The sequence below is a fragment of the Chaetomium tenue genome (genome assembly GCF_020726465.1).
Source record: "Chaetomium tenue strain MPI-SDFR-AT-0079 chromosome Unknown F5144scaffold_3, whole genome shotgun sequence".
NCBI classification, from domain to species: Eukaryota; Fungi; Ascomycota; class Sordariomycetes; order Sordariales; family Chaetomiaceae; genus Chaetomium; species Chaetomium tenue.
The window spans coordinates 352,046-366,593 of record NW_027117331.1 but is presented as its reverse complement, the minus strand read 5'-3'; the positions used below and the strand labels follow the sequence as shown (position 1 = coordinate 366,593).

General features: G+C 56.7%; 4 protein-coding genes across 4 annotated transcripts; 2 read left to right on the top strand and 2 right to left on the bottom strand.

The window, feature by feature from the left end:
• Window positions 1-409: 409 nt before the first annotated feature.
• F5144DRAFT_600650 (CHAT domain-containing protein) lies at window positions 410-3,166 on the top strand (the record flags this gene model as incomplete). The annotated part of the gene is made up of 1 exon (XM_066791088.1): window positions 410-3,166. The coding sequence occupies one exon, from the start codon at window positions 410-412 to the stop codon at window positions 3,164-3,166; it is 2,757 nt and encodes a 918-aa protein (XP_066644152.1).
• A 1,207-nt stretch (window positions 3,167-4,373) lies between these two features.
• Window positions 4,374-5,426, top strand: F5144DRAFT_644071 (uncharacterized protein; the record flags this gene model as incomplete). The annotated part of the gene is made up of 2 exons (XM_066792835.1): window positions 4,374-4,438; window positions 5,123-5,426. 2 exons carry the CDS (start codon window positions 4,374-4,376, stop codon window positions 5,424-5,426), a joined length of 369 nt encoding a protein of 122 aa, XP_066644151.1.
• A 3,409-nt stretch (window positions 5,427-8,835) lies between these two features.
• Window positions 8,836-10,823, bottom strand: F5144DRAFT_565664 (uncharacterized protein). The gene is made up of 4 exons (XM_066788505.1): window positions 10,305-10,823; window positions 10,169-10,252; window positions 10,031-10,114; window positions 8,836-9,964 (listed from the first exon to the last, which is right to left on the bottom strand). The coding sequence occupies exons 1-4, from the start codon at window positions 10,459-10,461 to the stop codon at window positions 9,156-9,158; spliced, it is 1,134 nt and encodes a 377-aa protein (XP_066644150.1). The 5' UTR covers window positions 10,462-10,823; the 3' UTR covers window positions 8,836-9,155.
• A 1,531-nt stretch (window positions 10,824-12,354) lies between these two features.
• On the bottom strand, window positions 12,355-14,008 carry F5144DRAFT_591189 (major facilitator superfamily domain-containing protein; the record flags this gene model as incomplete). The annotated part of the gene is made up of 5 exons (XM_066790238.1): window positions 12,355-12,556; window positions 12,606-12,803; window positions 12,874-13,148; window positions 13,200-13,796; window positions 13,859-14,008. The coding sequence occupies 5 exons, from the start codon at window positions 14,006-14,008 to the stop codon at window positions 12,355-12,357; spliced, it is 1,422 nt and encodes a 473-aa protein (XP_066644149.1).
• Window positions 14,009-14,548: the final 540 nt, after the last annotated feature.

Sequence of the window (14,548 nt, the reverse complement as noted above, 5' to 3'; positions counted from 1 at the left end):
ACATGAGAAGTCTGCGGATTAGGAACTACATGCAGCCATTCGGGATCAGATGTACAATAGCTTCAAAAGCGTAAACTGTTGAATTGTAAGTAAATCTATAGAGAATACCTCTATATCCGTTCAACATCTCGGTGTAGCTTTTTTTGGTTTTCTTTTCGACTTGATCATCGCTGGCTGATCTCCAACGCGATACCCAACCCGGAGATACGCACGCGTCAGCCACCGCCATAAACGTGAGCTATCCCGCCGCAGCCGCGACTCAGCCACCACCACGAAGAGCAAGCATGGCCAGCTGCTGCAATTGCGGGGCCTGGCGCCGGAGGCCACCGGCTAGAATAATAAACAATTGCTACAGCAGGGGCATGCGTCACGAACCAGCGTCGCGACATTCCACTTTGCAGTTCCGACAATGGGCCTCCAGCAGATGATTCAATGGCTCGTTCAGCAAGGAGTTGATAGCGAAGATGTCCCAGACCTGCTTGCGTCCTTCGCAATTCAGGCGTACAGAGAATACGAAAAGTCCAGAAGCAAGGAGGATATTGATAAAGCAGTGGGATTCGCTAGAGGAAGCATTGGTGCAGGACGTGATGGCGACCCATCATTGATAGGGAGGTTGAACAATCTCGGGGTTATGCTTGGTCGCCGGTATGAGCGGACGGGCGCCATGGCCGACCTGGAGGAAGCCATCGGCGTGGCTAGGCAGGCGGTCGAGTCGACGCCACACGACCATCCCGACCGGGCAGGGAGGTTAAACAACCTCGGAAACAAGCTTGAGAGCCGGTATGAGCGGACGGGCGCCATGGCCGACCTGGAGGAAGCCATTGGCGTGGCCAGGCAGGCGGTCGAGTCGACGCCACACGACCATCCCGACCGGGCAGCCTGCTTAAACAACCTCGGAAACAAGCTTGGTCGCCGGTATGAGCGGACGGGCGCCATGGCCGACCTGGAGGAAGCCATTGGCGTGGCTAGGCAGGCGGTCGAGTCGACGCCACATGACCATCCCGACCGGGCAGGGAGGTTAAACAACCTCGGAAACATGCTTGGTCGCCGGTATGAGCGGACGGGCGCCATGGCCGACCTGGAGGAAGCCATTGGCGTGGCCAGGCAGGCGGTCGAGTCGACGCCACACGACCATCCCGACCGGGCAGGGAGGTTAAACAACCTCGGAAACATGCTTGGTCGCCGGTATGAGCGGACGGGCGCCATGGCCGACCTGGAGGAAGCCATTGGCGTGGCCAGGCAGGCGGTCGAGTCGACGCCACACGACCATCCCGACCGGGCAGGCTACTTAAACAACCTCGGAAACATGCTTGGTCGCCGGTATGAGCGGACGGGCGCCATGGCCGACCTGGAGGAAGCCATCGGCGTGGCTAGGCAGGCGGTCGAGTCGACGCCACACGACCATCCCGACTGGGCAGCCTGCTTAAACAACCTCGGAAACAAGCTTGAGAGCCGGTATGAGCGGACGGGCGCCATGGCCGACCTAGAAACGACTTCATCATGCCTTCACGACGCTTGGCTTTGTCATACTGCTATTCCATTCCATCGAATTCAAGCAGCAGCCCAATGTCTCAAACTCCTCGCTGCCCAAACCAAAATCGATGTCGCTATCTCTCTCGGACAAGCCGTCATCGACCTCCTTCCGGCCGTCAACACCAAACTTCTCGACCGCAATGACCAACAGTACGTCATGTCGATCTTTGCTGGCGTCGCTGCCGACGTCTGCGCCTTTCTTCTTGCGTCGAATCAGCCTACCAATGCCCTCGAGTACCTCGAGAAAGGCCGTGCCGTCATTATCGGCCAGCTGGTCGACGGTCGGAGCGACGTTTCGGCCTTGACAGAAGCACATCCTAACATAGCTCGCCGATACGAAGAGCTTCGGGACGAAGTCAACAGGCCCTCCAGTCAACTTGACAAAGATGCGGGAGGGGGGCAGGTGGCAGGCCGGCGTCGAGAAGCCGTGGCCGAACTCGACGCATGCATCCGCGAGATCAGGAGCATTGCAGGAAACGAGCGCTTCTTACTCGGCCAGACAGCGGCCGAAATGCAGCAATGTGCCGTAGGCGGCACGATCGTCATCGTCAACATTACCAGGTTTCGGAGCGACGCGATTCTTGTGTCCCGCGGAGCCGTCAAGGCTCTCAGCCTGCCAGGGCTGCTCGCGTCGGACGCAGAGGCCTGGCTGGGTAAGAAATGGACGGGACGCGGAGTGCGTCGGCATGAACGCGCGCAGAAGAACAAGGAATATCTCGAGTACCTGGCTTGGCTGTGGGACGTGTGCGTTAGGCCCGTTTTTAACGAAGTGCACAGGGTACATGACACGACAGACAGACTGTCGCGGATATGGTGGATCGGGACAGGGTTGGGCAGCTCATTGCCGTTTCATGCTGCCGGAGTGCATTCTCCCGGCTCGACGGAAAACGCCTTCAGCAAGGCCGTCTCATCATACACTCCGTCCATCAAGGCACTCGGGTATGCTCAGCAGCGAGCCCGGGCCACAGACGGCGCGCGGGGCGCGCTTCTGATCGCCTCTATGCCCACCACGCCGGGCCAGGTCTCGCAGCCGGATGCTCGCAAGCCGCCGGATCTCCCTGGTGTGGCGGAAGAAAAGAAGAAGATCACGGACATAGTCAATGGCCACGTACCTATAGAGCCGCTGGACCTACCAAGCGTGGACCAGGTGGTCGATAAGCTGACGGACTGCTATATCGCACACTTTGCTTGCCACGGTTCGACGGACTATGCCGACCCGTCCAACAGCGGACTGATCTTGCAGAAGCGCGGAGAAGGCCAAGAGGCAGAACAGGACCGGCTGACGGTGCATAGGGTGTCGGAGCTGAGCCTGGCACACGCCCGCATAGCATACCTGTCGGCGTGCTCGACGGCGGAGAACGGGGCGGCGCGGCTGTCGGACGAGGTGATCCACGTGGTGAGCGGGTTCCAGGTAGCCGGGTTTCCGTACGTGGTGGGATGCCTGTGGCCGTCGATAGACAGGGTCTGCGTAGAGGTGGCAAGCGGCTTCTACCGGTCGCTATTGCAGCGGAGGGGCGCGGGGTTGGACGGCGGCGAGGTGGCGTGGGCTGTGCGGGAGGCGGTGATGGCGGTGCGGGAGGCGGAGATGGACCAGCCGCTGGTGTGGGCGCAGTTTGTGCATTTCGGAGCGTAGTTCGGGTGTCGCAGCAATACACTGACAGTGTAGGCGCCAAAAATGACTGAAGGTCTGTCTAGTTAAGCGCCGAGAAATTGTTAGGTTTTGCTCACTGAGTACCTTCCTGTGACAGTCGCATCCTGCCAAGCCACGTACGTCATAGGCTGACCCGCAGTCCTTAAAAAAGTTAACTAAAAAATCAGCGACACCCAATTCGCCTTTTACAGTACGCCGACCTCTTTGAGAAGGACTTTGAGACGTTCTTACGGATGTGTGTTGATATCGTTGGTTCTCGGGCTGCGAGCGCTGAAGGTCACTTTCGTCACTCTGGTATCTCCATCGGGTACCCTTCTGAGTAACGTCACACTGTAGAGCTATGTATCAAGAAATAAATTGCCTGTATTAATCCTCACTATCTGTCTGCACTTCATCTAGCCAAGCCTTAATCTTGCTAACAAACTGGATGGCAATCCCTCGCTTAACACCCTTGACTCGAGGTAATTGACAGATTCAGAATAGTTGACAGTCTTCTTAACCACGCTAACACTACTTCGGTCCTTCTTTTCTCTGCCTGCCACCTCAAAACCACCCCAAACTCCTTCTGCTGCTTTCACTCTAGATAAATATTTCAAGACTTAATTGCTTAGAATACCTGTAATCTCACGATAGATCCAAATAGGAATTGCGATCCAAGGAACCACGACGCAACCGAGTACCCATGCGGTATTTTTTGCCCCCTTCGAGAACCGACTTCGCTTATGCCTTCTCTCTGTGCCCCTCGACGAGTGCGAAAAATCACCGGAGTTACTTGTGTTTCGCATCGTGCAAACTTCGAAGTGTGCTACTAACCACTCTCACCACTCGGGTAAGGGGTGCTCGTGAATGCTCCAAGATGAAAGGTGCCTATTCAATTGCGGGCGCCCTCCGGCCTTGTATACCATCCCTCGAGCATCCTTCCAAATTCAGCTGAGAGTCTGCCTCGCCATATTCAGCTTGTATTAGTCACATTGCTTCCCACATCCCTAATCGTCCAGATTGGTTAGATGGGCGAGCTCTATACGGGTTATAGATCGGCTCCAACAAGTAAGGACAAAAGCACGGATCCCACCTCTCCTACGCTCTCAGCCGCTGCGGCCCGATTTGCACGGTTTTTGTGATTTCTCAGCATTTTGGCCGGACGGCACTATCGTGGGCCGCCGAGAATGAACACGAGGCGGTGGTCAAGATGCTCCTCGACATAGGGAAGGTCGACGTCGATTCGAAGGATGTCGACGGCCTGACGCCACTGTCGTCAGCCGCCGAGAGGGGCCACGACGCGGTGGTTAAGATGCTTGTCGAGATAAATGAAAGGGTTTCTAGAGAATCTGATCAGCGGCATACTATAGCAGAACCAGTTCATGTTGTTTCAAGGGAGCGGCTTATGCTCCTGCAATCCGGCGGATGACAACCAATTCTGGCGGCCGAGAGCCAATTCTAGCGCTAACTATACTTGCAAAACCCACGAGGAACACCGGAGCATCTCTGTTCGGATGTAGCGAGCGCTCGATTCAGACAATTCGATTGAACCTCCGGCTCTTTGGAACCACGAGAGCCCCGAGAAACGGGGCGGGACGTCCCAGAAGCATCTCACCGCCCATGTTAAGCGCTTTATGCGAAAGATTGATCGAGAAACCCAACACGCACCAGGACGAGATGGTCAAGCATCTGCAGGGCAATTGGCGGCGGCAGCTTTGTCAAAGAAAGTTGCGCACCGCGCGAAACGCAGACTTGCGAGACTTTTATTTTCACAACCTTTCGGCCTTCAGCTCCTACCACCTGGTATACGTTAACGAGTCTGGATGTAGGCTCCCTTGACATCAAACCTAATGAGGCTGACAATCTTCCGTCCTCTCTAGGCCGTGTAGATTTGCTCCTGTAGAACTACCAGCGCCTGCTCTGCTGACCGTTGCTTTCGCGCGCCATCAACCACCTTAGAATCGTTGGCAGGAACGAAGCGGAAGTAAAGAGAATCAAGGGCATCATCGAAGCGAAGAAGGCGCCGGGTGCGCAGGTCCTACGCAACCAGCTGTACCCGGTCAAAGTTGACAACGTCAATCGTACGGCTGTTCTCGACCCTGAAGGCAGGGTACTCCCCGGAGCGGCGGAAACCCTGGGCCGAGAGAACGACGTGCAGATCACCAAGTTGGCTTGGTTGAGCCGGAAGGGCACTGCGAAGGCGTATGGATCGATGGTGGTATATATCACCAAAGCTGGCGACGCTAAGAGGATCATCAACTAGGGCTTCTTCCACGCCAGAGGCGAATCGTGATACACGGGAATCTTCGAACGCCGGACGCGGCCGAACCAGTGCTACAACTGCCAGCAGATTGGCCACAAAGCTTTCCAGTGCAGGAACCCTCAAGTGTGCGGAATGTGCGCCAGCGAGGGCCACCGTCACAGCGAGTGCTCAGCAGCTATACCGAAGTGCGTAGAGGCGAGTCCGCACGACGGTTTACGGAACAGGCATGCAGCAAATACGCTTGACGGAGCAGGCATGCAGCAAAAAGAAACAGAGTGGGCGGTCCGGATCGCCGTAAGCAGCTCCGCCTTGGAGCGACCACACCAGCAATCAGGGCAACAATATCTCCGTCAGGCGTACGATGCGATAAGTGCCTTACGAAACGCGGGAAACACGATCTCGGTCGTCTGGATCCAAGCGGGTACAAAAAACGAGCTCCTAAACACAGCCAAAGCGAAAGCAAAGGAAGCCACGCGGCGAGACGCTACGCCGCAAACCCAGGATCCGGCCATGCGGCCAACAGCCCTCCGTATCGCATGGGCAAAGCGGGCAGCGCCCACGTCCTTACCTGACAAAGTGGGCGGACATTCCAAGAGAGTCGATATAGCGTTACCAGGGAAGCATACGCGACTATTATACGACGACCTGTCTCGAAGCGAGGCTGGCGTGCTGGCTCAGCTTAGAACAGGCATGGCCAAGCTCAACACATACCTGCATCGCATCAAAGCAGCACCGTCAGATCAGTGCGCATGTGGACAAGCAGCAGAGACAGTAGAACACTTTCTCTTCCGATGCAGAACATGGACCACGCTCAGAACAGAGATGCTCCGATGCACAGATACGCACAGAGGCAACATTTCCTTTTATCTAGGAGGCAAATCACCCTCGGATGGCAAAGACTGGACTCCGAACCTAGAGGCCGTTCGGACGACGATACGGTTCGCAATGGCCACGGGTCGACTTGACGCAAACTCGCCGCAGACCGACTAAACCACCTAAGTGACCACCCACTACTCTCCATGACCGAATCCCCCCCCCCCCCCCCCCCATCACCTCGTACCCCGGACAGCAGGCACCGCTTCAGCCGCCGAAGATAGGACGTTGAACACTTGGAGAATCGCCTTCAAGCCAGCCCACTACTAATCCTACCAACCCACGAGAATCCGAAGAAGAATGGTAGAACGGAGCGAACACGCTAGAATGGACTTGCATGGGCTTTAAGGAGATCAAGGCATATCTTTGGAAATGTATGGTTGAGTTAGTATTAGTTGCCCTTTCGGGTTAAACCCGCCGGGCGGAATAAATTGTTTGTTTGTTTGTTTGTTTGTTTGATACCTTTGCACCCAACATCAATTTCCTCAACCATCTGAGATGCCACCTACTTTAAGAGAAGACCGGATAGTCTTGGCCCTCGAAGCTCTTCAGAACGACAAGAATCTGACCGAACGAGCCGCAGCTAAGATATATGGCGTCGACCGTAGAACCCTAGGTCGTCGTCGCGCCGGCAAGCCTGCACGACGCGATATGCCAGTCAACTCGCGTAAGCTCACAGATGTCGAAGAGCGTACGATAGTTCAGTATATACTTGAACTGGATGCGCGCGCATTTCCCCCTAGACTGCGTGGTGTGGAAGATATGGCCAACCACCTGCTCCGCGAACGCGATGCGCCCCCTGTCGGCAAGCTCTGGGCCCACAACTTCGTCAAACGCCAGCCACAGCTCCGTACACGTCGTACACGTAGATACGATTACCAGAGGGCCAAGTGCGAAGATCCAAAGGTTATTGGCGATTGGTTTACGCTTGTGCGGAATGTGAAGGCCAAGTACGGTATCCTAGACGACGATGTCTATAACTTCGACGAGACTGGGTTTATGATGGGTATGATCTTCCCAGGTATGGTAGTTACGACCTCAGATGGCCGTGGCAAGGCAAAGCTAGCCCAGCCTGGTAATCGCGAATGGGCGACTGTGATCCAGGGGGTTAACGCCCTTGGCTGGGCCATCCCTCCATTCATCATCCTGGCCGCGCAATACCAGCTCGCCAACTGGTACCGCGAGTGCAATCTACCACTCGACTGGCGCATTGCGACTACCGACAATGGCTGGACTACCAATGCAGTTGGCCTTGAGTGGATCAAGCACTTCGACTACCATACGGCGCCCCGGACAAAGGGTATATACCGGTTGTTGATTCTCGACGGCCACGAAAGCCACCACTCCACCGAGTTCGAGCTCTACTGCCGGGACAACAAGATCATCACACTCTGCATGCCTGCACACTCCTCCCACAAGTGCCAGCCACTTGATGTTGGCTGCTTCGGGCCACTGAAACAGGCATACGGTCGCCTGATCGAGGAGCTGATGCGCGCACACTTCAACCATATCACCAAGCTCGAGTTCCTTTGTGCCTTTCGCGAAGCCTTCTTTGCTTCCATGACAGAGAGGAATATCCAGGGCGGCTTTGCAGGAGCTGGCATCGTACCATTCGATCCAGAGAGGGTGCTTTCTAAGCTGGATGTCAAGCTTCATACACCAACACCCCCAAACTCCCGGCCTGGTACTGCACAACCTTGGGTCTCTAAGACCCCGTATAATGCCCAGGAAACCCACTCGCAGTCAGACTTCATCAAGACCCGGATTGCCAGCCATCAAAATAGCTCCCCAGCTTCGGTGTTAGTTGCAGTTGACCAGCTTGCCAAAGGTGCAACGGCTGTAATGCACCAAGTGGCTCTTCTTCAATCGGAGGTCTCTTCGCTCCGTAAGGCCAACGAAGCACTAAGCAAGCGCCGGAAAGCCAAAAGAACACGTATACAGCTTGGAGGGGCACTTACTGTACAAGATGCACAGGATCTACTGGACCAGAGGGATGTGGGTAAGGGGGCACTGCAGGAAACACAGCCGGATAGTAGTGGTACAGGGGGGGCTCGTACGAAGGTTCGGCGCTGTGGTACATGTGGCAAGCCTGGCCATAATGCGCGCACTTGCCAGGAGGCTGTAGAAGTCGCTGATACAGCTATTTCCGATGTAATTGTAGTTAGTTCCTAGGGCTGTTGTATTGTAATTGTAGATAGTTGTTGCAAGGTAGTGGAGACTGGGTCACTCGCTTATATGGGTCATTCGCTTATAATATACGTTACTTTATATCAACATTCGATTGATGAGTACAGGTGTACAAGCTGCATAATGCTGTAGGCCCAAGCGTTACCGCCTAATTGGAACGTGATACAGTACCCTACCAGTCCCAGTTTTATTCTCCATGGCTAAGGTTTGGAACGGATTATGCCTTCACCGAGCTGTAATATGCTGCAAGTTGAGCCAATGCATGAGATTGTGGCGGGCCAGGAAGGGTTGATGGTGTAAGCACAACCCCAAGCGTCAAAGCATTTCACAAACAGCCAGGAAACGCAGATCAAAGCAATGTTTTTGTGTTTTTCTGTCTGTCGCTCTATTCTAGTCCATCGCCGAGGAAGCAGATTCCCCCAACTCGAGTGACCCCAACCGAAGCGCAAAGCAGTTGTCGAAAACATGGTGTCTCAAAATCAGCATCCAACCGAACTCCTTTCCGTATCCAGATCCGCTATGCATGTAAGCCAGCCCCATCCCACCAATGCCCGGGTATCACCGATCCAACCGCCCACTCCCGGGCCCCAACCCAAAACCGACACAGGAAATCCCAACCAACAAATGAAACCCAAACCGAGAACGAGCGAAAACTGTCAAGACCCCCCCTTACAACCGCCTCGAGTCCCACTCCGACACCCCATTCCACGCCTGAAAATCCCTCTGCAACCGATCCATCGCCTCACGATCCAACCCCCGCCGCCTCTCCGCCCTCTCCAAATCCTCCTCCAACTCCCTCTCCCTCCTCCTCATCCTCTCCAAATCATCACTCAACCTCTTCCTCTCCCTCTCCCTCCTCCCCCCCTCCCCCATCTCAAACCGCCCCCTCAACTCATCCCAATCCAACCCAATCTCCCCCGCATTCAGCGACACCGCCCTCCTCTGCCCCGCCTGCGCGTGCACCACACATAAATCCCGATCCAACCCCACCGCCAACCCGCTGGCCGGATCCGCGCTGAGCCGCGGGCGCGCGCACCCCACCCCCGCGCACGCGTGCCGCGCGCAGTAGTCCACCAGCGTGTGCACCTCGCCGCGGCAACCCGCCGTGCGGCAGGTGTGCAGCTCGCAGTGGTCGAGGATGTCGCGGGAGGAGGGGGAGGAGCGGGAGATGGCGCGCGGGCGCTCGCAGAGGGGCGTGCGGCACTGGTGCGAGGCGCAGTATTGGGGGGATTTGGATTTGGAGGAGGATGTGGAGGGGGAGGAGGAGCGGCCGGCGGAGGCGCGCCGTGTGCAGCCGGCCGCCCATTCGCAGAGCTGAGTGCCGTAGTGTGCTGCGCAGGTGGCGTCGAGGCGCCCGTCGCGGTGTTGGTGGGCTGGGCGTGTGCAGTTGGGGACGTTGCAGAGGATGATGTGGGCCGTGCAGCGCTGCTGGGTGCGGTCGGTGGCGCGGAGGCGGCATTCGGAGGATGTGCAGCGGTCTGGGGAGAGGGGGTGTTAGTTATGGGAGCATGGAGGTGGTGATGCAGGGCGATGGCGAAACATACGGGAAGCGCAGAACCATCGCACGTGCTCGCGCACGCCATAGTGCTCGCCCATCTTCTTGCAGCCGGGCTCACCACATGTCAGGTCTGCCGGGGTTTGTTAGCATCGAGTCGGCAACAATAGGGTTGGGAGCGACTTACGGACTGAGCAGTATCGCTCGTTCGAAGACCTGGGGTTCTTGCAGTGATAGTCCACCTCACCAGGGTAGGTCTTCTCGCATGTGTCTGGCATGGGTTAGCCGCGGCAGTCCTTGACATGGAAAGCGGGTGAACGCACGGTTGGAGCAGTATTTAGAGTACACCTTCTTGTCCCCGTCCGGTCGGCTGAAGGCGTGCTTCTTGTTGCAGCCCTCAACCTGGCATTTTCGGGAGTCGTCGGTGAGGACCTCGGAGGGGCCCGAGTAGTAGTTGTATGAGGTGTCCGAGTAAGGCATCGTGGAGGTGGAGCGGGATGCGGTGAAAAGTGAAGTTCTCAAGCGTGTTGAGGACCGAGCGCGGCGGACGCGTCGAGGTTTTAAGCGTGGGTCTAGGCAGACAAAGTTGGGGGTTTGAGGTGCTGCGGGATACACGGTGTCGGTGGTCGTGGATCGGATACAAAACACTGACTTTGTATGTGAACAGATGGCTTGATGTGGGTTGACTGGTTGCAAGTCAAAATCTGAACAAGACGAAAGTTCGATCGGTTTTATGTATCAAAAATTAACCCCAGCTCCAGCAGTTGAGGGAGCCATGCGGGCCGCTGCAAGATCCATGGGATGGAGGCTGCAGCAGTGCCTTGCAGATGCAGGGAAAGTGCGGCACTGCACCGGGGTCAAGCAACACTGCAGCAGCCGCAACAAGGATGAGTGAGCAGGGGAGGGTGAGTGGGTGAGTGAGTGACCAATGTCAGACTGTGGCGGAGGCGCAAGGCGGCCAATGAAATCCCGTCTACCCCAGAAAAACGCCCAGTTTGGACCCACCAATTTCCCATTCCGCTGCGGCCTGAGCCACCACAAAGTTGAAGGAACCATTCGCAGGGATCACAGCCATCCAGAGGGCTCCGATTTCCAGACTGCCGGGTCCGATCGAAGGACAGTCTTTCCTCACTGGGCTGCAGCGGCCGCGGGTTGCAGGAGAATCTGCTGCAGCCGACGGACATGTTTTGGCTGGGCAGCACAGACGACAGCACTGTTCATACGATCAGACCCTTGCCTCCCCCGTCAGACTTGTGCGAAACAAGAAACACGTGGAATGGCCCAACAAGCGGCGGCCGACTTCTCTCTTACCGGCGCAGATGTTTCACTCACACATAACAGATTTCCAATGTTGAGACGAAAACTCCGGCGTGGGACAGGCCCGGGCAGATGACCAAGGAAATCGGACCACCAGGTACGCGTCACCGGAACAAGGCAGCAAGGGATAAAAAATGGTGGCCTTGTCCGAGCAAACTTCAGGTCGGCCGTGACGTCGTGCGCGTCGCAGGCAGCCTGCACACCATCTTTTTCCGGCGCGACTCCCTCCTCACCGAAACATACCCAACCCAGACTGCGCAGTTTGAAGGTCTGGGCTCTGGACAGCGGCCGCCAAGGGCGTCACAAGCGGTTGGTTGCCTCTTCCAGCGCCTGCATGTCGGCGGCACAGCGAGGACGGAGGCGGCCGTGCCTCCTCTTGCCCTCTGTCAGCACCAACCAATGGGGACGGGGAGGCCTGGGTGGAAGCGCACACAATTTTGGTTTCCGGCTCCAACGGAAAAAATCATGTGCTGGGAGCGAGAGGGAGCCCATTTGTGAACCCTAAACGGTTTTGCGCCGATGGAAGTCGGAGTTGCAACGCAGACGCTTTTTTTGCAAGGGCAGCAAAATAACAACGTCATAGGTCGCCAAGTTAGTTGCTTAGCGTTTATTGGCCATAATCAGTTTTACTCTTGCCCTCGACGAGGCAGACTCGGAAAGACAGAACTTATCGCCTCCCAACTGCCTCTCACCCAGTTGTTTGCCTGCCCACCCTCCCCAGAGGTTGCCTCATAAGCGAGAAAAGCGCTATGCGTTGTATCGGCTAACCACGTGCAGTCCGACAATAAGGGGTTGCATCGCTGTGCTGTGGCAGCAACTGAATTTCATTGCACAGTCAGCGATGCCGAAGGATGCCGCGACAAATGAAATCGCGGTGTTCACGATATTAGCACGTTGCAGCGCAGCGGGCCGCCATCAGCCGCCCTCACTTCCCGTGCTGTGAGACAGATTGCGGGGCCATACAACAGCTGCAGCACGCAATCAAGCTGCCGTATCCAGTAGATGAGGGGTGACCCCTATGATTCGCTGTATTGACGCCTCAACCCTGACCTATCATCACAGGTGGTATCTAAACGACTTATTCTCTCTATCCGTAAAGTCCTCCAACCCTTGGGCATCATCGGGCGGGCCATACTGCGCCTCACGGTTCTTGTTCTCCCTCACGAGGAACAACCGAAGGATTTCGGAGCAGAAGAAGCAGACAACGAAGCAGATCATGATGCCGGTGAAACTCTTGTCATAACGGGGGGCATACGATCTGGCTGCATGTTAACAACTGCTGATGGGGGCAGACCGCGAGAACTTACGCATCAAACATGAGGGGTCCGATAATGTTACCGATCGAGTATGCGATGAAAGTCGCGGCGGCATAAACGGCCTTCTTGGTGTGGCCGGCCACGTTGGACGTGCCGAGGCCGATGCACTGCACCCACGCCGAAGAGAAGAAGTTGATCAGGTAGTACCCGACGATACGACCGGCCGTGTTGGAAGAGGGAAGTTGCCAACTGTTGGGGTCACCAAGTCAGTACTACCATCACCGCATGCATGGTGCTTCATCCACGTCGGAAGACTTACAGCAAGGCACACCCCAAGATAACCGGGAGACACGAGCCTGAGATGATGTGAAACCGCGAGTTGGGCACAAACCGGCCAAGGTATCCAGACCCGAGAATGCAAATAAACGCCAGGGCACCAATCGGCAGGTTCAGCAGCAACGACTCAAAGATAGTGAACCCCATGCCGTTGAACACAATGGGCGCAAACACGGTAACCGCCCCCGACCCCGTCGTCGACACGATCGACAGCACACAAATCCCCCACATCTGGTAGTCCTTCATGGCCTCAGCCACCTGATACCACTTGAACGTCTTATTCTCGGCGCCCGCATTGTTCCCGCGCACGCGCTCCATCAGCAGGGCGCGCTCCTCCTCCGAGAAGCCCTTGGCATTCTGCGGCGTGTCGGGGAACACGAACCACAGGGCCACGGCCCAGAGGGCGGTCACGCCCCCCGCGATGAAGTACATGTACTGCCACGGCTGCATGGAGCCGCCCTGGATGTGGCCCATGCCGTAGTTGATGAGCGGCGAGACCAGCAGCGAGCCGCCGCTGAAGGAGTACCACCAGCTGGACCGCGAGATCTGCTCCGTGTGCGTGTACCAGAGCCCGACGACCAGCATGAAGATGGGCGAGACGCCGGCTTCGATCAGCCCGAGGAAGAAGCGGTTGATGAGGAAGTCTTTGTAGTCGCGGCAGGCCGGGGTGGTGAGCACGACGATGGACCAGAGGAGGCAGATGACGGTGATGACGATGCGGGTTGAGTATTTTTGGGCGAGCAGCGAGACGGGATAGGTCCCCGCCATGTAGCCGAAGTAGAAGATCAGCGAGGCCCAGGAGTACTTGAGGCCGTCCTCGAGACCGAGGTCCTTGCGGAGGCCGAAGATGGCGGCCTGGCTGAGAAGCGCCTTGTCGTAGAACTGGAGGGCGTAGGTGAAGCAGAGCTGGATTCGGGACTTGTTAGGGGATCCGCAGGTATAGTCCAAGTAAAAGGGGCAATGCTCACCACTGGCATCACACGCCAATCAATCCTCCACAGGAGCTTCTTGTTGGTCTCGGCATCGAGGGCAACACCGGCAACACCATTCTCGACTTCGGCCGAGCTGCCTTTCTCAGAGGTTGGGCCAGCGTGGGCCTTCTCGAAGTCTGTGGCCATCGTCTGTCGTACCGTTCCGCTGTTGACCGATCAAGGGGTTGGGTTTGTGGCTGGAGAACAAAAGGACAAGATCTGACAGCCCGGGTGGAGGACCAGGAGGTTTTAAGTTCGTGGAGAGCTGTCCATGGCTCTCCGACGGTCTTCCCCAGGTTCCTTGGCGGGTGTGCAGCGCAAGGAATCCATGCTTCGATGAGGCTGCCAAATTCCCGAAGAAACTGCCGGGGCGGATCCCGGGCCAGATCCCGAGAGCGGTTTTTGGTGCCAGCCTGTTATCGGTTGCAGCTTCGCAGCCAAGGACGCGCGTGGGCGTGGGGCAGGCAGCTTTAACCGCGGAAGCCCTTCCTTTTTGGGTGTCTCCGAGGATAGGAGATGGCGGGGAAATCCACAGCCCCAGAACCCCAGGTTTTCGATGGAGCAGCATGCTGGGCTTCATCTTGATCGGGGGTCGAGAATCGGACTTGGGCACGTTAGGGTACCCCGGGATGGGGCATGTGTTGTTGGGTACTGCTGCACCAGTTCCCCTCTCGAATACCAACGTCT

Bases quoted from the DNA above. Each gene is read 5' to 3' on its own strand.
- F5144DRAFT_565664 (XM_066788505.1), bottom strand. From the start codon at position 10,461: ATGCCTTACTCGGACACCTCATACAACTACTACTCGGGCCCCTCCGAG. The intron at 10,253-10,304 runs GTGCGTTCACCC...AACCCATGCCAG, and splicing joins CTCTAAATACTGCTCCAACC to ACACATGCGAGAAGACCTAC. The intron at 10,115-10,168 runs GTAAGTCGCTCC...AAACCCCGGCAG, and splicing joins CGAGCGATACTGCTCAGTCC to ACCTGACATGTGGTGAGCCC.